General features: G+C 38.0%; 1 protein-coding gene across 10 annotated transcripts in view; it reads right to left on the reverse strand.

Annotated features, from left to right (window-relative positions):
* Positions 1-7823: 7823 nt before the first annotated feature.
* CCDC171 (coiled-coil domain containing 171) overlaps positions 7824-26993 on the reverse strand; it is a 178313-nt gene continuing 159143 nt past the window's right edge. For 2 of the 10 annotated variants that reach the window (XM_090132594.1, XM_090132596.1), the window contains one exon: positions 7826-8355. In XM_090132594.1, the coding sequence (XP_089988720.1) occupies positions 8284-8355 (72 nt within the window). In that variant the 3' untranslated portion in view covers positions 7826-8283. Of the gene's footprint in view, positions 8356-17787; positions 20486-25898; positions 26536-26993 lie in introns of those variants that run through there. The other 8 variants (XM_090132587.1, XM_090132585.1, XM_090132591.1 and 5 more) reach the window with 6 other exon arrangements.

The following is a 26993-nucleotide window of genomic DNA, read 5'->3' on the forward strand; positions in this document are numbered from 1 at the left end:
CACAATCCACATGGCCAGCCGTGGCATTCTGCCAGAAAAACAACATGCTTTGAATGCCCATCAGATCTGCCCACTGATGTGGTTGGTTTCTGTGTGGGAATAATAGATAGCAAAATGCATCTTCCAGCCCTTAGAAAGTATGCTGGACTGACAAGTCCAGCACTGAAAAGCAAAAATAGAGCTGGATACTTGACTCAAGTCTTCAGACAGACAATCAATAAGTGTACTGCATATCTGCAGGGACACGTAGTGCAATTGAGCAAACCTGCAGGTCTTCTTTCCTTATTCTTCCCACAGACAATAGGATTTAGTGCTAAGGGTCCAGTAAGGAAATAAACCAATTATACACTCTGTTCTTATTTGGTTAGTTTATTTCTGTTTCTGTCTCTTTTGAAATCTCCTGTTCAGTTTTAGTGATTTGCTAGATTTCATTCTAAGTACTCTTCATTATTCATTGCATTAATCTGATGTGCTGCAGGTATATAGGTTTAGCAAAAGTGATATTTGAATACAATACATCTAAATGACTCAAAAGAGACAAGCTACAGCATGTTTTCAGTACAAAGGGTTATGGAGGTGTTGTCAGATACCATCAGCATGGGCCACTTCTCAATATGGCAGATTGAGGAAAATAAACAAGAAAAGAGAACTCGTGCCAATTCTATAAGTGAATTTAAAGGGTAAGTAAATGCATTTTGCTCATTTTCAAAAATATTTATTCAGTCATCATTTTCCAGCAGTTTATCACAGAAGTCAGATTACATGTGTAACCCACCCATGCCTCCTAACAGTCCTCATAACAAACTAACTTAACTACAAACGCATCAGCAGTGATCCTAATACCTTTCTTTATAAAACTATTTTTTAAAAAAGGAGGACGATTAAGATGTTTTACAAATTCTAACTAGTTTATGCTGGGAATTTGGCTTTCTGTTCATGGCACCACTAAAGAAAAGGGGGCTGTTCTCATGAACAGAACTCAGTTTTGCAATTAATTTAGTTTTCAGGTTGTAAGAAGCATTCTAAGTGCAGTTGCAACTCTCTCTCTGATCCTCATCTTATTACTGTGAATTTTGAATTATTTCACTTCCTCCACTGAAATAGTAGACTATTCAGATAAAAAGCACGAGACAATACAACTTGCTACAATAGAAAAATGTGGTAAACTACTCAATTGTCTTTTGTGATGAGGTTGTTAATTTGTTAGAAGGTGCCACTGGAAATACATATTTCAACAGAGAACTCTCCTGTCTGATACTTGACGTGATGCAGAGCAGTGATAATTACTAAAAACATTGTGATAGTCAACTTCCTCACTTTTTGAGGGAGATTGGGCAAGAGAAACAGAAAGAAATCTCCATAGTGATCCTATCACAGCATCTTTGCTATGAAGATCATTGGCTTTGCTACAAACTGTGTTGATCCATATATGAAAACAAACAGCAGGGAATCCTGAACAACTTACAGGCAAACCACGTAGTAACCACAGCAGCATTTTTTTCCCCTTAAAACCTTGCACTGCATAGTGTTACAATTGACTGCGTGACGCAGTAGCAGAAATCAATTGAAAACTCTAATAAGGGCACCAGATAGGAATGAAGCAAAGCAAGTGAAAAAGATTGTAGATGACATAGCAGTGCCGTCTGAATATGTGATAGGAATGCAAAAAACAGCAAGCAGTTCTCAGTGGTGTCAGTCTGTTTCAGCTTCATCAGTACCAGAGCAATAACGTTCTGCATAGAGAGTCAGCACTTCAGAATAATCAGAGAATTACAGAATCACAGAATGAACTGCACTGTGAGGGACCTTAAATAACTTCTAGCTCCATACCCCCTATGCTTGGGATGTATTGCCAGTCAGGCTGCCCAGGATCCATGGTTCATTAAAAATGTGGCCATGAATACCTCCAAGGATGGGGCATTCTTGGCCCCGCTGAACATCACTGGATTCATGTGGGTGCACTTCTCAAGCCTACCCATGTCTCTTTGGATGGCATCTCTTCCTCCAGTTGTATCCGCAGTACCACTCAGCTTGGTGTCATCAGCAAATACACAGAGGATGCACTCAGTCTCACTGTCTAGGTCACTGATGAAGATGTGGAAGAGCACTGGTCCCACGATGGACCCCAGAAGTAGACCAGTCATCACCAGTTTCCCCCGGATATAGAGCCACCAACCACAACCCTCTGGTGCCATCATCCCTCCAAGTCTTTAACCACTGAATAGTCCACTTCTCACATCCGTATCTCACCAGTGCTGTGGGATCATATCAAAGACCCTGCACAAGTCCAGGTGGAAGACATCAGTTGCTCTTTCTTTGCCCACTGATGCTATCATTCCATTGTAGAAGCCATCAGATTGGTGAGGCACCATCAGCCCTTGGTGAAACCACTCTGGCTACCTCAAATCACCTCCTTGACTTGTACGTATTTACTTTCATCACGTATCTCAGACTTGCTCTCTGCTTACACTGAAAGGGAGTTTGATTCTCCCAATCTCCCTGTAGATGTTCAAGGATTTGAGAGATATGGGAGACCTGACTGCCAGTGAAGACAGAGCTAAAAATCTTCTTCAGCACCTCAGCTTTTTCTCTGTCTGTTTTTGCTGGCAGAAAACTTTCTGTGCTTTCAGCTGATGTCAAGAATTGACCCATTTTCTCTTACTTTCTTTGTTATTTCTACTACAGATCTTTTCTGATTGTGCAAAACTTCATGAAAGGAATAGTCTTTTAATGTCAGTAAAAGTATAGAAAAGACATGAAAAGGAAAATGTGGAAATCTACCCATCTATTTGTCTATCCATCCATAAACTGCATGTAAGCAGGTGACAAGATATAGACATGAGACAGCCACTTTCTTCTACATTTTAAAGTTTGCTTAAATGTTTGACAGAACAACTGGTTGTGGATATGAGAGCCATAGAAGCTAAGGAGGATGAATATTTGAATCTATTTATCTCATATTCTTAGGGAATGTTTTCAACAATCTTAAAATAAGCTTGAAGGTCTTACTTTTGAAGTCTCCAAGAAAAGAGAAGGAACTCTACTTGTAGCGACAAAATTATCTACAGCACCTACTTATCCCAGAAGAGAAGAAACACTAAAAATCACAGTTTCTCATTAACATTCCATAAAGCACTGACCATCTTTGCATTTTCTTGTATGTCCACCTTGGGTGTAATATCGGTATAATTGTAGATTTGTATACAGATCGGGAGAGAAAATTCTTGAGGGTAGCCCTGCTGAGAAGGACTTAGAGGTCCTGGTAGATGAAAAACTTAACATGAACCAGAACTGTGCATTTGCAGCCCAATGGTATTCTGGGTTCCATCAGAAGAGGAGTGGTCAGCAGGACGAGGGAGGTGATTTTCCCCCTCTTTTTTGCCTTCATCAGGACCCCAGATGGAGTATTGCATCCAGGTCTGGGGTTCCCAACACAGGAAAGATGTGGAGCTTTTGGAGCAGGTCCATAAGAGGACCGTGAAGATGATCAGAGGGCTGGAATACCTCTCCTATGAAGAAAGGCTGGAGGAGCTGAGCTTGTTCAACCTGGAAAACAGAAGTTTACAGGGGAGACCTCATTGAGGCCTTCCAGTATTTATAGGCAGATTATAAAAAGGAGAGTAATCAACTTTTTACATGGGTAGATAGAGATAGTACAAGACGAAATGGTTTAAAACTAAAGGAGGAGAGATGTACATTAGATGATGTCAGGGGAGAAGTTTTTACTGAGAGTGGTGAGGTGCTGGAATATGTTGCCCAAAGAGGTTGTGGATGCCTCATCTCTGGAGGTATTCAAGGCCAGGTTGGATGGGGCCTTAAGCAACACGATCTAGTACTTGATCTAGCAATTGGCAATCCTGCCTATGGCAGAAGGTTGGAACTTTATGATGCTTGAGGTCTTTTCCAACCAAAGCCATTCTATTATTCTATAATTCTATTGGTGAAATAAAAAGCCAGAATTTCCTCTTGACTCCTCCTGTGTGAGGATTTCACACAGGAAATATACCGCCTTAGTTTCTGTATAATTTACTAGTCCTCCTTCTTAAGTGCCACTCCTACTTTCCATTCTTAATATGACCAGGCTGTCTCCATCATAGTTGGTTTAATTGTAATATTTTATAATTGTTTCACATCTGGTTATTTAGAGCTGTTTAAATTGATCCACTTCTTTGACTATTTACTAGTGATTAAGTCTTTCTGTTTTGGAGCCTGCTAAATCAGTAGAAAAAGTGAAAATCATGCAGCAGAGAATGTTTCTTGCAGCATCCCTATGCTGTGGAAAAAGAACCTTCTGAAGGTGATTTCTGGTTTATAAGACATCAGATCTTTGAAGTCCTCTCAATCTGGAATCAATTCAGAAATTTACAGAATATGGTATCAGCCTTTGTTTATTCATAGTGATGAGTTTAAATAACACAATGTATATTCGTCAATTCTTTGCTTTTAAACCTTACCATTTGCTCATCAGCCAATCAATAAGTATTTTAATCCTCTCCTGTTTTCAGACACAGTTTTAACATCTTACAAAACAGAGTAACAGACTTCACAATCATTAATTGCTATTACCAACCCTTTTATTTTCTGATCATCAGCAGTATCTATAAATTCCACTCATCCACGTCATATTATCTATCCCTCACTTACAATCTATTTCTGCAGTATTCATTAAAATATACATATGTATATGTATATCTGCAGAGAGGTTCTATCAACCAGTTTTAAGAAATTAATGTTTTAAACAATTTCCTTACAACCATTAGAATTTCTCTTGTTTGACATGGAAAACAAAACCCAATAAGAACAAATTTCAGCCATAGAAATACTTCCAGATATATTTGCAAAACATAAAGTATGGATGAGGAAAGTAAAGCAACTTTCCTTGTTATAAATACCATTAAACAATTTACTTTGAGATACAGACCAGCTTTTTAACCTGAATAGGTCTTGGTGATAATTAAGACCATCAAATGAAAGTGTTTGAAGGTCTCCATGCCATGTCAAGATGCAGCTGAATTTCTGTTCATATTTGGTCACAAGGTAACAGCTAGTATGACTTTGTAATTGTTTGCTCTACTCTTGCCTATTAACCAAATTGATAGTTCTAGGTAGACATGGAAGTACAACTTCCACTTAAATCTCATTTCCATTTTATTCATGTAAATGGTGGGCTAGAAGAGTAGGCATTATTACCTGCTGTGTTTTCATCATTTCATTCATTGATTGAAGATAGAAACAGCAGAGGTGGTTGATATTTGAAGAACACCTCTTCCAAGTTCTATCTCAACAAGTAGAAATTCATGCAAGGGTAGAAGAAGGCACCGTGGATGAGCAAGTAACACCTAACAGAGCTCATACTTAAAAGTGAAGTGTATGTGACATCGATACAGGAGCATGCTACCCAGAAAAGACTGATGAATCATGTCCAATTTTTTAACACCTTTATTTGTGGTGGGAGTGTGGGATAGAGTGCATCCTCAGCATGTTCATAGATGCTTCAAAATGGGAAGAGGGGCTAATGTATCACAGTTTTTCCATGATTCAGCGGGACTGTAACAAGCTAGAGAATTCAGCAGAGGAAACTCCTGATGTTCAGCAAGAGAAAACGGAATGTTCTGTATTTGAAGAGGTGGCCAAACACTGGCATAGGTTCTCTAGTGAGGAAGCTGTATCTCTGTCATAGGTAGAATTATATGCTATACTACTAAAAGAAAAGCAGCAGTATATTTATTGATATAAAACAGTGATATAACAAAGCTTACTCATAAACATGAGAGTGACTTGAGATTTGAGATGGCAAAGTGCACTAGATTATTTTCTGTATGGAGGATAGGTTTAAACACATTTTTCCAGGAGAACCTCCCATTGACAAACAAGGTTCAGACTCTAAGCTTTTCTAAACACCTTGACTTCAGTGAAGTGTAGGTGTGGCTGGATCCAAACTCAGGTTTGGTTAATGGTTTATGTCTAAAGGCTGAGGAGTCTCCCTCATTGAGTCATGAAGTTCAGACCCTCTTGCTTTCTAGACTCCTTGAACCAAAGTGGTAATAAGTACCCTATGGGCAGTTGAATCCAATTCTAGTCCAAGATTTGCACAGTGTTTATGTCTAAAGGATTGTATGTGCACAATTAATCAAAGATACAATCTTAGTGAAGCTTATGAAGCAAGATATTAGTCACTTACCAACTGTCTATAGCAGCAAGAAGTTACTTGACATCAAGGCACAAGGGAGCTCTGCAGCAGAGGAGTCTCTACTCAGCAAGTGATCCTGCTGTACAGCCAGCTGCCATATGGGAGAACTCAACAACCTCTTGGACTGCTCACTATTAACAGGGTTAGATGATTGACTTGTAGCCATATTTGCATACTGACTGTAGATGTTAATTTCTTCCAAATTTGACATGATTAAGACACTGACCAACACTGTGGATAGATGGGTGCACTGGTCAAATTAGACCTTGACTATTGTGTTATTATGTTCCCACAAATCTACTTTTAAACAGATGCAGCTGTCATGGTCACTCACATCTATAATGACTGCTGCTAATCATTAACTGCTCAAGTTGGGTGCAGCCATCAGGATATGATTATTATTGTTTGAGCAGGGTTATGGGAAATAAAGATCTGTCTATGGGAGAAGTGGAACGCACAGTCACAGTCTCCATCCCTGGAGATTTTCATCACCTGGCTGGACACAATCTTGGACAACCTGCTCTATCAGACCCTGCTCTAAGCAGGTGACACAGAATAGATTGTATCAAGACATTCCGTCCAACATAGATGATTCAGTAGTTCTATGATTTGTAAAACTTTCAGCCAGTGGTTTGCTTGCTGTTATTTGCTGCAGCAATTTATTAATTAGATGACTTTGTTCTGTGATCTATGAGAATGATTATATCACTATTGTGTGCCATAATGGAAGCAATCATCATAAACCAGGAATGTCTCCTAAACAACCTGAATGCTCTTGGGTACTGCGAGCTAAAGACAGAGAGTGAACTATGAAATTTTAGGGCATGTTTATCCTCTCTTTTGCTGTGGATACAAATGTCAAATTTCAAAATGACCAAATTCTCCTTCCAACATATTACTGGAGTGACTATATATATATATGTATGTGACTGGTCTCTTGGTGTGTACACTGCACACTGCATTCTGAATATATACTGAGTGAGTTGATTGACTTTGATAACTTTCATTTTGCTATCAGCCTTACACTTCTCTAAGTTCCAATCTTCAAAACTTTTAGTTATCATGTGATGGCCCCCCACCACATCCTTATCTCTAAATTGGAGGGATGTGGATTTGATGGGTGGACCACTCGATGGATAAGAAATTGGTTGAAAGGCTGCAGACAGAGGGTGGTCATCAATGGCTCTATGTCCAGGTGGAGGCTGGTAACAAGCGGCGTCCCCCAGGGGTCTGTCTTGGGACTGATGCTCTTTAACATCTTTATCAATGACATCAGTGATGGAATTGAGTGCACCCTCAGCAACTTTGCTGATGACATCAAGTTGAATGGTTTGGTTGGCATGGTGAAAGGAAGGGATGCCATTCAGAGGGACCTCGAGAGGCTAGAAAGGTGGGCCTGGGTGAACCTAATGAGGTTCAACACAGCAAAGTGCAGAGTTTCGTACTCGGGCCGGAGGAATCCCAGGCATCCCTACAGACTGGAAGGAGCGGTCCTTGAGAGCAGCCCTGCAGAGAAGGACCTGGGGGTCTTGATAGATGAAAAGCTTAACATGAGCCAGCAGTGTGCTGATCAAAAAGGAGATGGTATCCTGGGCTCCATCAAAAGAGGGGGGATGCAGTGCCTGATGCACGGATTCAGATGTGAATGATCCAAATTGTTTATTACAAGTTCTCACATCACTTATTTACCTTCACAAGTTTTCTTTTTCAAGCTTTCCCACCCACCCCTACAACTTTCCCATCCACCTTTACATGTCAGCAGTGCATTCTACAAAACACTCTTCAACCGTTCACACAGCCACTTATCCAATCAGAGCAGTGAGACATTCTTTCTTCTTCTAGAGGTGTCCTTGGTTCTCATGCTGTTTATCTTGCTCCCAGCTTCTGCTCTGAACAGTTTTGCTTGTATTCCCACAGGGTGGCCAGCAGGGACAGGGAGGTGATTGTCCCCCTCTACTCTGCTCTTGTGAGGCCCCATCTGGAGTACTGTGTCCAAGTCTGGAGCCCCCAGTACAAAAAAGACAGGGAGCTGTTGGAGAGGGTCCAGAGGAGAGCCACGAAGATGACTGGATTGCTTCCCATACGAAGATAGGCTAAGAGAGCTGGGCTTGTTCAGCCTGGAGAAAAGAAGGCTGTGGGGTGACCTCACTGCAGCCTTTCAGTACCTAAAGGGAGCATACAAACAGGAGGGGAATCAACTTTTTGAAAGGGTAGAAAACAGCAGGACAAATGGAATGGTTTTAAGTTGAGGGAGGGAAGATTTAAATTGGATGTCAGGGGGAAATTCCTTACAGAGAGAGTGGTGAGGTGCTGGAACAGGCTGCCCAGAGAGGTTGTGGATGCCCTGTCCCTGGAGGTGTTCAAGGGAAATTGGATGGGGCCCTGGGCAGCCTGGTCTATTATCAAATGGGGAGGTTGGTTGCCCTGCCTGTGGCAGGGGGGTTGGAGATTCATGATCCTTGAGGTTCCTTCCAACCCTGGCCATTCTGTGATTCTGTGAAATTAGATAATTTATTTAATTATTTTAAGAAAAGCAGAAGCACTAAGGGTAAAATAACGTTTACCTTTTGGACAGGATACTTTTTTTTTTTTTTCAGATTAATTCCTCACAATGTGAATAACCAGGGCAAAGAAAACTCGTTAAGTATCTTTTAGAATGTATTTATTTTGGTATTCAGAACAAAAGTACAGTATTAGGTTTACAATTTAGTTCAGTGACCCAGTATTTCTGACAGAATAGTACCAGGAAGCTCTAATACAAGACAATACTAGAAACACTCAAAGTTTCACTACTTGGAACTACTTTATTCCTTTCTTCATTCTCATAGAAAACTGCTTCACTCCAGCAAAAAAAAACCCAGACTTATCACTGTAGGGAAAATATTAGATATATAAACATAGAAAGTAAAGAGGAAAATTATATATAAAAAATTGAAATTTAAAAGGAAAGGAATTAAAAAGGAAAAAGAGCTTGTTAATACCACTATAAAGTTTTAGTCACAACACTTTCCTCAAGGGTACAGCCCCGCAGATTCCAGTCTCAAGTCAACTCAAGTAGCTCCAAGCATTTCCACTTCATGTCCCTAAGATTTATACCCTTCTGAGAGCATCCGATTTACAGTCTCTAAATTGGGTGTGAATTAGACAACAGACCATGAACAAAGATGACTAGCAGCTGTACAGAGAAATAAGTTTGTGTTTGACTATCTCACACGGTGAACTGTAACTACACTGTGAACTTTGTAAGAGGTTCTTGCAGACTCAGACAGCGGTAGAAACCGTTTCAGTTATTAAAAGAAACCAAGGCTTTTTGTGCTGCACCAAAAAGAGGAAACTCCTCCCTTTCAAATTATAAATCTTTAAAGTGCAATTCTTTCTGGCTGGAAGGAGGACTTCAGACACTTTTTCAAATAACCCCAACCGTTTAATCTGTACCCTTCAGGAAGTCAAGCTGTGTGTGTACGTGAGACAGAAACATTTTTGCTGAAATAGGAAGAATCTTATGTTCCTGCTTAGCCCACTGTTAAACTGCATGCTTCTGATAGGGAAAGAAACCTAATTTTCTATTGCAGAGAATGGTATTATTTGCTTTGTGAATGTAACCTCTGCAGTCTGGTCAGGACCTGTAACCACAGAAGACTACTATGGGCAGATTTCTCCTGAAAAGCAAATGAAAGGTGGATTCTTTAGGATAAAAATTTAATTTGGTTTGTGTAGAAAACAGGCTGCATTTGATTTTACTGGAAAAGACATCTTGGACATTCATGAACGATCCTACTTATCAATCCTTAAATTTACAATCAGTCACAATCCAAAGTCATTCAGTCAAGGCGTTGTCCCTTAGGTTTTAAGCACTATGTTAGAAATTCTAGGAAATGCAGTATCCCAGGAGTAATATTTATCACTTCCCCTATCTTTCCCTGTGAAGTGATCAGCAATCAACCAACTACAGGAATGCAAATCCAAAGGATTTCACAAAAACTTAGTGAAGACATTAAATGTAGTTACAGTTGTCGAAGAGAATGTTTCATATGAGAAAAAAATGCACTTTCACTAAATTAGGAATTTAGCTTCACAGCTAAAGGATAGCTTCACAGACTTCAGGATATTAGTATAGTAGAGATGGCCATGAAATAACTTTGCAGATAGGTAACGGTCTTCATCTGAGGACTTTTTTTAAAGTACTGCAGCAAAAATGGGTAGAAATTCTTATTCAGGATAGTTTATATTCAAGCTTACAGATAAAGGGATTTCATGATGAAAGGATAGCTGAGAATATGTTTATTTCTCTGGCTTCTTTTAAGGAGAAGTTGACATGAAAGATGAGGGGTTTATGTTCTGTTTCTGACAGAGGGACACAGCCAGCATCTTCTGCCCCTATCACAGAACCATAGAATGGATTGGGTTGGAAGTGACCTCAAAGACAACCTAGTTTCAACACCTTTTCTTCGTGCAGGATTGCCAGCCACTAACTCAAGTACTAGACCAGGGTGCCCAAAGCTCTACATAGCTGCAAGGATGGAGCATCCACAATGCCTCTGAGCAACATATGCCAGCACATCACCATCCTCTCAGTGAAAAATCCTCCCTGACACCTAATCTAATCTTCTCTCTTTTAGTTTAGAACTGTTCCCCCTTATCCTATCACTATTTACCTGTGTCAAAAGTAGATTTCCCTCCTGCACTGGAAGGCCACAACGTGTTCTCTCTCCAGCTTTCTCTTCTCCAGGCTGAACACACCCAGCTCTCTCAGCTTGTCTTTGTAAGGGAAGTGCTCCAACTCTGTGAAATACTAATCCATGAGTAAAATCATGCAAAACCTTTTCTTAGAATTAAGCAGGCTTTTGCTGCAGTACAAGGCTACAGCTTACTTCACGTCCTCACAGTTAAAGCTTTGTATAGCTGGTCTCCATTTTAAACTTATTTCCATAAAGCAGAAAAATATTGGAAAAATATTATCATAGTTTTTTTAATTGGTCATTTTTTACATGCCTTCCTCTTTGGAGAATTTTGACCAACTGACTAGAACTAAAGCCTTTCACATACAAAAACACTGGACAGTTAGACTTCGGCTACACCAGGTTCCCACAAGTCTATGTACAGCTTCACCACTCTGTACTGGTCAACACAGCACAGTTTTGAGTTTCTAGAAGCTGGAAGGATTCTTTTTTTTTTTATTCCCATTGAACCAGTGGCAAGACACAAGAACTGGGTTCTGAGGATCGGATTCCTTATAGGTGCTGCCCACTGAACCCACACTGCTCTCCACAATATACCAAGGGCTTGGCACAGATCTTGGAAGAAGCCAATAATTTCTACTGTGAAGCTGTTAATCTGAATCCAAATGCTTTCACAGTGTCTTAGACACCATAAGGAAGCTAAATATTTTTATTTAAATCCATAAAGACACTTAAATGAGCTGCTGTTCCTAAGCACTATTACAGTTTTCTATGGAAAATCTGTGAGCGATTTACCACTCACAAAAGATTCAAGTGTTTAATTACACTTTTACTGCTCACATAATATTCAAACTCTTAGCCATACTTTTAAGAACCAAAGTGTGTTGTCCTAATGTCACTACATAAGATAGCATCAGAATCAGGAAGTTTAGACGATATATCAGAAGTTTTTCATACAAACTGGGCCCATTTGCAGTTGCAGACTTCAACCAGGCTGGCTAACATCAAGTTAAAAAATGACATTGGCTTGCAAAAAAATCAAAGAATTATGAGTCATGAGCAAACTCATTTCCAGAACACAGAATTCTAATGACTTCCAGAAAATATCCTGCAGTCATGAGAAAAATCCTGGAAAGCACAGAGCCCAAATACATGACAAAACCCTGTGGGACTAGACAAGAAGCCTGCAGGCTACTTCAGCCAAAATAAGGAAGTTTATAGCAGCTGTCCATATGAAGGAGTTATTCTGGAACAGATATTTTACCATGCAGAAGCACAGTATGAAACATATCCTATCTATTGTGCGCACAAGATTTTGTAGGATCACCAACATACACTATTTCTCACATTCCACTTCAAGAGCTCTCGTTTATTTGCGAGTACACAGTTTACAATTTTCTATGCCTTACATGCTATGGCTGTGCCTGTTTCCCCACGATGTTTTTAAATCAGCATGGAAATTTAACATTAAGAAATATGTGGAGAAATAAATTTCTAATTTTTTTCTAAGACAAGAGGAAAAGGTACTGATGTGTCCTAAGGAAGCTTACAAAAGCTATCAGAAAGTGCTCCCACGACAAACCTTTTTGAAGTTGGCTTTGCACTTTTCAAGGTACATTTACTAATTTACGTAACACACCCATCAAAAATCTTGAGATGAATTTATCTGGAGACCCAACAGGTCTGTCTTATCAGTCCTCTCAAAAGGCATGAAAACATATACAAGAAAAAAAATCTAGTTCACATTTCCTGTCAGTATATAATGAAAATTGCCACCATTTAGACAGTACAGGATTCCTACTCCAGCAGGGTTAGAATATTCTGCCTTCCACTCTATTCTTCTAGCAGCATGATATGTCAGTGTATACTTTGCTGAAGAGAACTTTCTGTCAACAATCAGTGTTTCACTGGCATTAATGTGCAGTAAAAGACAACGAAGCATGACTCAATTAAACCACCAAATACTGCATTTAAATAACATTAACACCTGACATTTTAAAAGAACTGTGCAGGATTTTAGCTGCATGACTCTCGTTAAGGTCAGTGCTTTAATAATACAGCTTCCTAACCCAAATGTCTGACATAAACTTGTATCAGTAAGCCAATTGAGAATAAAGCCTGAAACTAGAATGCATCTTCTTCAACAAATATACAGCAGGAAAGATTTCTCCCATGCTATTGTTTACAGGAACAAATTTTATTAGCCTTCTCATAGCACGGAAGTAGGAAAGTACTTCATATTTAATACTTAATTCTCTTGCTGTTCAGATAACTACCTTATGAACAAGGGATTTTGGAATTATTTTAAACCATTTTTTATTCATTAAAAATCTCAAATGTCATTGGGATGTTATAGAAGAAATATAGCACGGGTGCCAGCCGGTGTGTGCCAGCAGATCCCTATGTATTAAAGAGATTTTATGTGTGGAGTCATGATGGGCTGGCAAATCAACAAACTTAGTATATATGAAGCTACTAAAAATATTGCCTGATTCATACAAATGTATCTCTATCATACACATATACCACATTCTTCCATCTAATGGTATTTTCCCTGTAAATGTGTGATTTACTTAACACAGTATTGTTCACTGTAAACAGTCTATAATGTTTGGTGCCAGTACATTCAGAACCAAGATTTTCCTGTAAATTAAGCCATTCAAGCACTGAATGAACAGTTATTGAGGCTGCTGTATGAGTTAGCTGTGTATCATGCAAAAAAGTAATGTAAATGTGTTTATGTATTAAATGTAACTGTCTTTCATTTTGAAGAACCTGCACGAGGTTATACATTTCTTCATCATGAAAAGATAATTAAATAATAATGATCACAGTATTTGTGCTTAGGGTGAATCCAGTGTTATTTGTTTTTTAATTAATGATTTTTATTCAATAAATCATAACAAAATCTAGCAACTTCTGAAGTTTTAATCAGGCACAGTAGAGCCATGAGAAGACAATCTGGGATCAGCAATAATCATTTAATAGTATTATCTTACAAAGGAAGATGAAGTAGGAGTAGTGAATAAGGAAGTGAAGAAAAATTGTTCAGTGGGCTCTACGTGCTGCTGATCATTCACAGGAAACAGTTTAGTTTTCAGACATTTCTTCATACTTTTATTTGAAATTGTTCAATTTAACGCATCCTGTCACTGGACACCAGAAATGGCAGAGAAATACCCTTTTTCTTCTGCACTGCTGAATGACTGGTTTGTAAAGTAAGAAACTTTTTTTTTTCAAACATCAGCAATACATAAAACTGTATTTACTGCACAAAATCCTTACACGATGCCCCTCATGACAGTAAAAAAAGATCTATCTCAACATGACCAAGAACATATTGCCGTCCATCTTCCATTGATATGGAAGATCTATTTGCAGAGATCTAATTAAAAATCAAGTCTACATCTGTAAAATTAAAATCACAGTACAAGTACATAATCTGTAAGGGTATTTATTTATACAACTTTTAGTCCAAAACCACCATACATAAAGGAGACAAATAGTTGTAACATTAAGATCACTTTAAATTCTATTGTTTTAGCATTCAGTATTCAGCATGGAAGAAAGAAGACACTTGAATACTGTAAAAGTAAATTTCTGGGTCCTAAAAGGGAGCATAATGTGAAATGATTGTCTAAAAATAATCAGATTATGAAGACCAAAGTAAGGCTGAATCAAGCGAAGTCTACTAACATTATAATGGGCAAGATGAAAGCTGCAAAGACAGGGAAGAATGTGGCAGATCCACAATGAAAGTTTAAATTTCAAGCATATTAAATTTCAGTGCTGCTGGCTGGATAAAGACAAGCTTTTTGTCCACCAGAAACCCAAGTCTCTCTCCACATGGCTGCTCTCATGGGATTTCTTCTCACAGTCTGTACATGTATCTAAGATGGCCTGGGCCCTGAAGCAGTACCTTTTACTTGGCCCTGATGAACATCATTGCATTCACATGGGCCTACTTCCCAAACCTATCCAAAACCCTGCGGACAGCATCTCTTCCTCCAATTGTATCTGCAGTACCACTCAGCTTGGTGTCATCAGCAAATACACAGAGGATGCACTCAGTCTCACTGTCTAGGTCACTGATGAAGATGTGGAAGAGCACTGGTCCCACGATGGACCCCAGAAGTAGACCAGTCATCACCAGTTTCCCCCGGATATAGAGCCACCAACCACAACCCTCTGGTGCCATCATCCCTCCAAGTCTTTAACCACTGAATAGTCCACTTCTCACATCCGTATCTCACCAGTTTACAGAAGAAAACTGTGCTGTGGGATCATATCAAAGACCCTGCACAAGTCCAGGTGGAAGACATCAGTTGCTCTTTCTTTGCCCACTGATGCTATCATTCCATTGTAGAAGCCATCAGATTGGTGAGGCACCATCAGCCCTTGGTGAAACCACTCTGGCTACCTCAAATCACCTCCTTGACTTGTACATATTTACTTTCATCACGTATCTCAGACTTGCTCTCTGCTTACACTGAGAGGGAGTTTGATTCTCCCAATCTCCCTGTAGATGTTCAAGGATTTGAGAGAGATGGGAGACCTGACTGCCAGTGAAGACAGAGCTAAAAATCTTCTTCAGCACCTCAGCTTTTTCTGTCTGTTTTTGCTGGCAGAAAACTTTCTGTGCTTTCAGCTGATGTCAAGAATTGACCCATTTTTTCCAGGACCTATAGAATTGTACACATTCAGTCTGAGTTGGTCTCTGACTTGTTGTTCTATGTTGTAGGAGGGATTTTGCTCCCCACGCTTCACCTAAAGATTCAGGAATATGAGAAGCCTCGCTACCAGGAAACACTGCGGCGAAGAACTTGTTTACTACCTCAGACCTCCCCATGTTGGTTGAAGCGAGTTCTCTCTTCTCATTGATCAGATGAGCTACACTCTCCTTGGCCTTTTTCGTCTGACCAGTGTACCTGGAGAATCTCTCCTGATCTCCACTCTGCACATCCAGACAGCATCCCTGCATTATTCCTAGGCTGCATGCCTCCTGCTTCCTCTGCCTGTACATTTCCTTGCTTTCCTTCCTTCAGTTTGCCCAGCAGATACTTGTTCATCTATGACAGTTTCTTGCCTCTGCATGTTTTCTTACACTGAGGGATGGAATGTCCTTATCCTCTCTGAAAGGTACCCTTACAGAGCTGCCAGCTCTGTTCCATTCCTATTTCTCTAGGAACAGTTTCCTGAGGGATCTCATTCAGCAATTCCTTAAACAGCCAGTTCACTTTACTGAAGTGCAGGGTCCTCACCTGCTCTTTGCCAGCCCTGTATTCCCTGAGATCATGAGCACCACTGAGGCATGGTCACTACAGCCCATCCACACAGTTCTCCTCTTTCTTCCCAGGTCTCAGTCTCTAGCTGGGAGGAAAGAGGCAAAAAAAGGACGCCATCAGCCTCCTGGAGCTACTTCAGGAGAAATGTTGACTGAAGGTTGAGGGATGTGACCTTTCCCCTCTTTGCCCTGATTTCAGTATGCCTGGAGTGCCAGTTCCCTTCCTGAGCCTCTATTAGGAAAACATGGACTTGCTGGAGTACAGTGAAAGTCCACGAAGTTGATTGCTGGAAGAAGGCCTCAAGTATCTATCCTATGTGGAGAAACTAAGAAAGCTGTGATTCATTTAGCTTGCAGAAGATAAGGCTCAGGTGTATAAATACCTGCAAACTAAAGAAGATGCAGATAGTCTCTTCTGTGCAGTGCTCAGTGACAGAACAAGCAGCAATGGGCAAAAATGGAAATACACAAAATTCACTTAAATATAAGAAAAGAAGCATTTTTACTCTCAGGTTGAATTCACACTGGGATAGGCTGAGAGGAGACATATCTAGGCTCCATTATTGCAGATACACAATCCCAACTGAACATGACCCTCAGTAATTTTAGTTGACCCATGTTCTGAGCAGATGTCTTGAACTACATGATCTCCTGAGGTGCCTTCCAAGCCCAACTGTCCTTTGTTTACTTTGTACAGAAATAAAAATTATTTTCCAGCAGAGGAGAAGGCTCCCACAATTATACATCAAACTTTACTAACGGTAAAGCTTGTACTGAATTTGCAAATATCTGTGGGAGAAAAGGAGAGTTGAAAAGCCCTTCTTTGCTACTGCTGCAGTATTAATTGTTTACTGTATGTGATAATACAGTCAGCTCAATAAACGCTTTGCCGAGAACTGCATGCAAACACATACTCAAAGAGTTTGTATTAAAAACTGTAAAACTTCCTATTCAGTGGAAATCATATAATTCAAAATCTCTTTCTAGAGATGAGTTGCTTGTCAGGAAAATAAATTAATTTTATTTTTAGACCCATCAGAAAGCAGATCTGTAATCAATTATTTCTTGTGTGATTTTCCAAAAATCCTGGAGAATATTCTAATCCCACTAAAAACAGACTTCCTTCTAAGGAAAAACTTGTTTGTTTCCATAGAACAATATAGATGACGGAATTGAGGTTCCTTAAGTGGAAGCAGTCCTTCTGACATCCCAAGCCCAAACCATGCAGAGCTTTGAAAATAAGGCTCAAGGTCTCAAACTTTGTAACTTCTGAAGCAGAACAATGAAAGCAAAAGGTATAAACCAGTCATGGATTCTCTTTTGGAACCTGCTTTTAGCAAACTGCATTGTCACCTTTTACACAAGCATGATTTTTTTTGTGTCCCCCCAAAATGGAAAGAAATGCCTTGGTAAGATCATCTGTAAATACTAATGGGAGATCCTGCCAGCTGGATTTCTTCTATTTGCTTGGAATTTATCACAAACTCCAATTTATCAGTGCCTGGAAAAGCAACATGGGATTATTTAACTAATGATAATCCAGTTTATTAGTCAACAACTTCTATATAATATATGAAAGAGGAGCTTCCTATTACAAATGAGACATCAAACATCCAAACAACACAATTTCAAAGTCTCTTCAAAGCACATGAGTTTATGAAAAAGTCTGTAACTTTCAGCTGGTCAGTATTTTAACAGATTGAATAGGCCCTCCTTTAAATGAAAGCATACATATCAGTTTATGTGAGAAATCATAGCTTGCTAGATTATTTCTGTTAACTACAACCAGTTTGCCATAGCTGTGACCTCTATACAATCTTAATGCTTGGAGAAGCGAAGTAACTATAGGAGATCAGTCCTAGTGAAAGCTAGATACGGATTTCAGAAAGGAAAACAGATTTCATAAATAAATCACTTCTCTGTATCTAGATACACAATATCACATGTATTGGCGATGACAGGGAAGGGACAAGTATGTAGTAAATTTTCTTCAGTAAGTTGAGATAATATAGCACCGTCTTCCTGCAACTACAGAGTACCATGAGGATATATTTTAAAAATGAAACACACAAAACACTTCTATATGCAGTACTGAAAAAAACTGCTCAATGTATTATGAAATATATTATTTAATTCTTTGTGCAAACAGATACTTGACGTTATATCCCTCAGGGAAGAATACAGTACTTGCAGCACCTTTACCAAGATTGGTCTCTGCCAGGAAAGCAGGAGAGCCAGCAAAACCTCTGTCTTCAGTGTTCAAGACTAAATTCATCAGCATAAAGAAAAGGAGTGTTCTTCCTGTATCAGATAACTTTTATTGTGAGAGTTTAGTTTTGGAGAATTTATTATTTGTTTTTGCATGGCTGTGTATTAGTGCACATGCACATCATGACTGTCAGCAATGGACTTGCACAAGAGGCTACCTGAAAACTTGAAAGTCTTTGATTGAAGTTCTTTTGTCAGGTATTTGAGATTTATATCAGCCTTCCTGGTACCTGAGAACAAGGGCATCTGGAAGACTTTGATCATCATAAGTCGTATATTATCTACACAAATATTGTTTTCCAGAAAAAATGGAATTTCAGTAGTCAGGGCTCTAAAATCAAATCCCGTCTTTGACATATTAGAAGAAACTACAAATTCCATAATGCATAATATTATTTTTCTAATGTATCACTGGTCCATAACAAGAAACAATCTATTATATAGATTTTGCATTCAATCTTTTTGTCAAAAACTACATAGTACATCAAAAGTTAATAACATTGGGGAGTTCAGTGATTAATATGGAAACAAGTGGTATATTACAAGTTTTCTTTTGTTCCTCATTCACAATGATGAAACTGCTAGGATTTAACCTTTAAGGGTTAAAGAGTTTAATCAATGTCAATGTCTGATCTTCTGAAGGCGATAAAGAACAGTCTGTCTAGCGATACCCAACAGAACATCACTTTGTCAAGCCACAAAGCGCCCAATAGCTTGTCAAGTAAGTTACCAGAAACCTCTTTGTGGTTAGAACTCAGCTCCTTCCTGCTTGACCTATTATTTGATATTTGACCACTTGGTTGCAAGACACTTGCTCTTTCCAGCTGAAATGTCACTGGGGCATCTTGTCAGCTCCCCGACATCTCGGCCTGACATACAATTTTACTTTTGTGTGCTACAAGGCAGAAAATGCAGGGCAATGGCCTTGCTTTAAATTCTGTCAGCATCAAAGATGGGCGTCACTCTTGGGTCCTACCAACAACAAAAAAAAAGGAGTCTATTTGAAGGTCAAAACAGCCATTACTTTAAAGTCTTTCGGCTTAAACTAAATATATTACCTGCAACATTGGTTTGGGAACTGTCCTTATAAAGTACATAAACATATCATCAGAAATCCTCCCTGCACAATTGTTCTTCTTTCTTATGAAATGCAGACTTGATAAAAGGGTGAGTTTTCAATGCCTGCAGGGACCAGATTCAGCAGTTAACTTAACTTGTTCAAATAGGCAAGTGGTATCATGTAGCTTTACAAGGAGCAACCTGACCTTCTCACATTGACCAGCAGTGACATTATTGTGCAGGAAGAGAAGCAGTCACATCATTTCTGTTTTGCACAACCTGCTTAAAGTTTGCAACTAAATGCTTGTCTTCAGTTGAGCTGACAAGAGAAAAGAGGGGGCTCAGTGAACCATGGCAGGGCTGCCATGAAATGACAGGAATCATTGGCATACATTTCAAATAGCTCTCTCAATCCTATTAAAGTATTGCAGTCCTGCTTTAAAATAGACAAGTATGAAACAACTTTGATAGATAGAGACTAAAATGGCTTATTGATTTTTTTTTTAAGACTGAGGAAAATTACCCAAAATGTGTCATTCTTTAACATTTAAAAATATATTACATAAAAAAGAGCAACCACAATAAATAAAAGTTAAAAAAATAGCTGTTTTGGTATGCAAAGAACTAGGAGCATAGAAATGTGAACATATAAATGCACATTTTCATAAAACCATAAAATTAATGTCAAAAAATACAGACGCTGAACTACAATCCAAAGGTAGCAACAAAATTGCACTTTAATTGCATCATTTTACATTAATGCAATTTTTTTTCCTTCTCGAAGATTATTGATACAAAATCCATTTTCCATTGTTCTTCTGGGACTGGATGTGACATTCAGGGTGAAGGAATAGACTGAAGACTGAGAATTGGCTCTATTGTGCATAAAACTGTTGTAGGATGTGTCAAGATCAGCTTGCAATGCCAAAAAATCTGGGATTCAACGCTGGTCAGGCTGAATTCCTAGCTTGAAGTCATGGTGATGTTTGAACTCCCTCTTGATTCCTGAAGTAAAATGAAGTAATATAAAAAATAAAATCCTGAGAGATTCTACACTCAAAGTTAAGCAAGCAAGAAAAATAGCATATGTATTGATGCACCTTTTATACTTACGTTAATATTATACCCTATACAAATAGCTGTATATGAAGTATCTGCAAGTGTCCATTTTTTGTTTCAAACATTTATTTAAAGTACGTGGTACCTGAATATATATATGTGTATATATAAACCTGTAATAAGCAGAAACAAAGCAGAAACACACCAGTTTTGTACCAATAAGTATTATACAACTGTTATAAAACTATAGTCCATATTATTTGAAGTGTTTAAAATATCCACAGAAAACATTTACTCCTCTTCACCATCATTCCTAAGTTCTGATTTTCCTAAGCAGGTAAACAAACTTATCTCTGTCACTGCTACTGGGAAAAATGTGCTTTGTTACCAGTGGAAGTTACTAAATCACTTCAAAATATATTTTGCCATAAACTGAAATCAAACACTTCATATTCTTTGAGCATTAGCTTGTTAGAAGATTGTTGAGAATATACACTGAGTGTACCTTGCCAGGGAACACAGCTCATCTTTCAGTGAATCAGACATTCAGTCAAACAGTTACAAAGGTTAGACCATCTAAAATTCAACACTAAATAACCTGCAGAGCCAAAACATTGTGCATTCTACTTTAAAAGATTATGAATACCACTATATTGACATTAACATAAACACTAAATAGAGACACTGCATATTTATTTAAGTATCTATTAAAAATACAAAATGCAATGTCATATTACTTTTCTGCCCTTTATCAAGGTATTTTTAGCCAGTGTTCTACACAGCTGTGAAAAGTATAATCAATCATTTCACTATGCCAGAATGTATGTTCTGGAAACTTCACATGCAAAGCATAACTATGGATAAGACAAAAAATAAGGCTGTTACAGTATATCCTATCTTACTTTTTAAACACTCTCTTCTCAGCTTTTGAGAAGGAGTGTATGTGTATACACATACACAAACACACAATGAGGAAGAAATACACATGTATACAGGCACACAGGTTCCAACACACAGACTCACAGATATACAGACAGAGGCAGTAAGTTGTATGTAGATTCATATTTCAACTAATCCAGACTCAATCATATGTATACAGACACGTTAATGAAAGATCCCCCTTTCTTCTCTTACTATTGCTGGAGAAAAATCAATGGTTGCTTCTAACACCTATTTCAACAGTTCTCTTTGATATGGACTCTTTTGATTTCCTGGCTCATCACAAGCCGTACTGCAGATCCTGTAAACAGCTGGTTTATGCTACACCTTCATTAAGAGCACATATAGTAGCCAACTTAGATGACTGATCCAAGGCGATGATTAAAATGAGGTAGTGCCTTTAGTTTTTCTAAACTACGGTGGTTATGAGGATAAGATAACCAGAGTGATCTGTAACACAGTGCCTATTCAGTCCTGCTCAATACTTTGCAGAATGGGAACCATGACAGAGCAAAAGCACAAAGAAGCCTCACTGTGTTTGTAGCAGCATATCTGAAATGAGATCTCAATGAAGGTATCCACCTCTTACACTGATTAATAGTTTGTTATTTGTATGCTTAATCAGCTGGCATAAATTCTTTCTCTAAAAAAAAAAAAAAGAAAAGAAAAGTCTCTCATAAGAAAATACTATATTGAAATATGCTAATAAACTGTGAGATTCTAGAAATACTTCTGTGTGTAAATAAATGAAGTCACTGAGACAGAAGTTATTAACAGGTTTCGCTCCGGATAATAAGTACTGAAGATAAATATAAACATAGAAATTTGTACTTCTTTCATTGTCTTAATCTATCAGCATATCTTAATGACTAAAATTGCATGCTACTATTGCAACCTCATAATATTCTTTTTTTGGATATAGTGACGTTACTTTCCAAGGAACATGGCATCAAAATCCCAGTAAAAAGAAATGAGATTTCCTTTGAGAACAGCAGAAAAAAGTATGAAACTTAATGATTGGCAGCAAGTCAATAGACTATGTTACAGTAAAAGCTTCACTGTTGGGGGAAAAAAGCTTTGCTTTAGTTATCCAGATCCTGTGCTGTACTTCTTACAAGGAACAGAATACTATTCATTGAGTAGAAGGGAAATCAGATCGAATAACGATGTGATTGATGTAAAAAAAAATCTTGGCCGTTACTCATAAGAACTGTTTTGATGCCATATCATTACATACACTCATGAAGAATAAGAAAACCATGTTCTTTACGTTAGTAGAGGAAAAAAAGTAGAACTGTTACAATACACGTTGTCTGAACACACACCCATACAACAGAATTTTAGAGGCAGTAATAATTTCCCAACAATGCCCTTTGAACATTATTTTATTTAGAGACGTTTCTAAAATATGTATTAAACTAACAAACTCAGATGACTGTGCCAGGGCTGTGATGATTATTCGTCATATGAATATGCATTCAGGTAATTTTTAAAAGAGGAATTACACATCTTAAATAAGGTGTCTGTTCAGGTATATCTTTAACACAGCATTTTTATTTACCTGATAAGCCATAAATGATTCCATCTAAACTGTTACACTTCATCAGGCAAATAGGTATTTAGGACACAGCAGGTCTAGCAAAAATAGGCTTTCAAAATGTTTATGGAACACAGTAATTGGTCATGTTCTATGGTCATTTCTCAAAGTCTGATAACCTAACCTTATGAAAAACATTTTCCCAAAAGAAAAGAAAATATGAAAGATTAATCCATATTATGAAATAGTTGCTTCTTACACTGTAGTTAATTCAAGTAATTTTTTTTTATTGTTAGACATGGAAAAAAAGACTTCTAAAACAACTATTCTTTATTGTTCTTTTGTGACTTACATCTGATCACATTTGTGACCTAGTTAAGTGGTTGTCTCATAATATATGTGCTGTTTTACAAAAGTTAAAACTGACTCATAATGGGTTGCTTTATAATGTATGACATTGCAAGAGAATATTACAATACCATCAGTGTTATGTTGATATGTATGTACCAGACTATTCAAAAGCATCATGTTGGGATCAAAAATACCCTATTTTGTTAATATATATCAACACTTGTGAAGTAATACACGCAGTCAGATGCTTGGAAGTAGAAAACTGTGCATCTGTTTTGTCAGTGGTGCAAACAAATAACTACATAAAGAATTACCCTGTCAGAAATATATTGTTTATCTTCAACAACAGGAGTAAGATCTATAACCAGAGTTGAAGCCTCAGATCAGTCAGAACGGTTTTAGCCTTCAAAGTCAACACAAAGATAATTTTACTGGACCACAATCTTCACTATAATACCACAACTTTTCAATTGCTTTCTATTATTTGTATGCTAAACAATTCCTTCCAATTTAGCAATTTCCCACCACTAATTTTAGACACTTTAAACTTCTTTCAAATATTCAATTACAAAAGACAGTAGCACAAATTTCCCTTCTCCCCTTCTGTAACATAGATAAAATTATAATATATACATACATATATCAGAATAGTAAATATAGTAACATGCTTTGTGAGTTAAGGCTTCCGGACTGTGAACGACAAACTTGCAGGTATTATTTTGACTGAGGTAAGGAAGTAATGAAGCCACTTAGAGCAGAAAATGACCATGAATGGTATGTAATGAAAGGGCAGAAAGAATACCAAAATTGCAGTGTAATACAAAGACTCAGCTAGAAAGGTTCTCTGTAACTCATTCTTTTATCACATGGCAAATTAGAGATGACTGTTGAATTACAAGGCCAAAGTGTTATCTACTGGAAGTCACCACACTGCAAGCTACCTAGATTGTGAGGATGGCTGGCAGAAAATAGAAGTGCAGAGGGCAAAGCAAGCTGTAGTTTCTCCCAGCAATCTCTAAAATCTCTGAAAAGGCTGTAGCACAGCCACTCAAGAGTAGAAAGGAATGTGAGTTAAGCACAGAAACTGAGAGCAAGGGAAAAAGTGGGAAACAACATATTTCTTCACAGTTGATTTCTGGTACGGATTCCTTCCCTTCTCTCTCCCTCACCCCAAATCTAGAACATATAGACCTGTAGGCACCAAACAAATGGCAATAATATTTTTCCTTCTTCTTCCACCTATGCTATCACTGTGTTCTTTCACTTCACCGCAGCGGTATCTATCTCAGTAATTGTTAAATAAACAAGCACTGTCTATGATTCCATTTTGCTGCACTTATGTGGAAAACCTATTTCCCAGTAAAAAGATGCAATTTTTCAGATCATTCACAATCTTGTTCTCAGACTGCTACTACCAAAACTGAGTTGGGTTTTGCCACACAATGCCAAGGGACATCAGTATGCTGCTAATTCACTCGCTGTTAGAAGCAGCTCAAAGAGCCATTTCTCACTCGAAGTGAAACAAATAAAACATCAGATTGATGAAAATGCTAAAAACAGCTGCTTAAAATGGAAAGTATTACTACTGACATTGCTAGTTAACAAACTTCTTCAAAGTAAGAATGTATGCTGGCCAAAAGTAAGTTTGCTTCCTGAGTCAATGATTTTGCAATTCTGTATTCTGAGACTGTAAGACTAAATTTCTGCTCTGACACAAAGTAGGAAAATTGTAACGTTCAGTATAAATTTTAATTGTCAGCACTCCTGCCTGGATTCTGGAAACAATTTACCATCGGAGAATAATTCAGTGGACGGCCAGCTCTTTACATATCAAGTCAGAAAGGTAGACACACAACACACTTTCTTCCTTGGATGCTGCTAGCCAACAATACTAATGGCTTTTTTCATTTTCAAAGAATTCCCTCTTCAACTTTCAGGAGTTATTAAACAAACATGATTATAAAATATCTGGAAATCATTTTTTTCCTGCTTCTGTAGTGCTTTTGTATTTAATGCATTCAGTGAAATCACACTCTTGAGGCTCAATTAAAAACAATTAAAGGAAGATTTCATAATATTTTGCTTGTTTTCTAAAAAAAATCTTGTTTAATTCAAACATACTTAAATCTGTTCCATTTGAAGAATGAAAGATGGCTTACCACATCAGAACACTTTATCTTCAATGTCTTCTTCACTTAAAGAGAGAGAATTTGGTTTTGCATTGTTAATTTTAATGATTTCCAAATCATCTCTGGCCAAATATTTTGGCCAGAAATCTACCTTACAGCATACACACTCTTTTTTTTTTCCAGATACTGCATTGGAATACACATAGGAATCTCCCATTTTCAGGTCAAATTGTCTGCACTGCACTGTAACAATTCCAAAACACTATGCAAAATAATAATAATAATAATAATAATAATAATAATAATAAAAATAATTAAAATAACAATAATAATAATATATATATATATATATATATATATGTATTTCATGGTGAAATGCTCACTCAATATGGTCTTCAATCCAAGTTTCTAAATTCTTTACTATAGGAGCATGATCTCATGAGAGAATTTTTGCCCATACTACCTACCAGAGACTTTCCACTTTCTCAAGAATAGAAGCAACTTTTATTCATTTATTTTTAGTCTTAATATTCATTCTGAATGGCTACTGGTTTGTTTGTGCTGTGCAACCAACACTGAAAGGTACACTGTATTCTTACTAAGCCTCTGTGACAGCTCTCCATGTTTTGCATCAGTATACTGTAAGACACTGACACTCCTGTTGCTTCCAATAAGCCTTTCTTAGCCTATGTGAATTTTACTACAGCTTTTTATTGCCTCTGATCAGTATTTCTCTCTGATGGTCACCTTTGCTGCTCTTTGCTTTTTTCCAGAAAGAAGACAGATGACGACTACAATCGGAGACTAAAGTACACATGACGGTACATTGAGGCACACGTGGCTCATGAAGCAGTACTCGCCACTCTCTGCTTAGACTTTTCTTCTGTCAGCTCATGGAAAACCAGTCCCCATCCAACAAGTTAAAGTGTCAAACTTCATATTCTCTTGAGAAATGTATTCAGTCATCAGCTGAACTCCTAGGCTTTGGGACTGTCTGTAAGCCTTCAAAGTTTCCTCTGAGTTGCATGCATACTGCCACCCTAGCATAAAAAGGAAAGAAGTGTATTTACATTCATTTTGCCAAACATTAGCATCTTCTGTCCAATCATTTGAATGCAGAAGTGTTAGGAGAAAACAGCTTAGAGAACAAGAGTTGACACGTACAGTGTGAAATCTTAAGGTGCTTGAATGCAATGAGGGAGAAAGTGAGACAGAACCACATTTCATCTCCCTAACTGTGCGATAGTCCACATGAACTTTGTGACAGGTCTCTGTCTCTCAGCCACACTTGACTAGCTTCTGCTGACATTCAGCTGTCAGACAGCAACCCTTTACCATGCCCCTAACATGCTCTACAGCTTCACCCAATTAACTCGCTTTCACTTGACATTGCAGCAAAAAGCTTCATAATAGGTGGTCAAGGTGCATGGTGTCTGCTTGCCCTCTAACTGCTCACGCACAGCAAAATGCTTAGCTACCTTCCTTTTTGTCTGTTTGC

The sequence above is a fragment of the Phasianus colchicus genome, chromosome Z (assembly GCF_987193195.1).
Source record: "Phasianus colchicus chromosome Z, bPhaCol1.hap1.1, whole genome shotgun sequence".
Lineage (NCBI taxonomy): Eukaryota > Metazoa > Chordata > Aves > Galliformes > Phasianidae > Phasianus > Phasianus colchicus.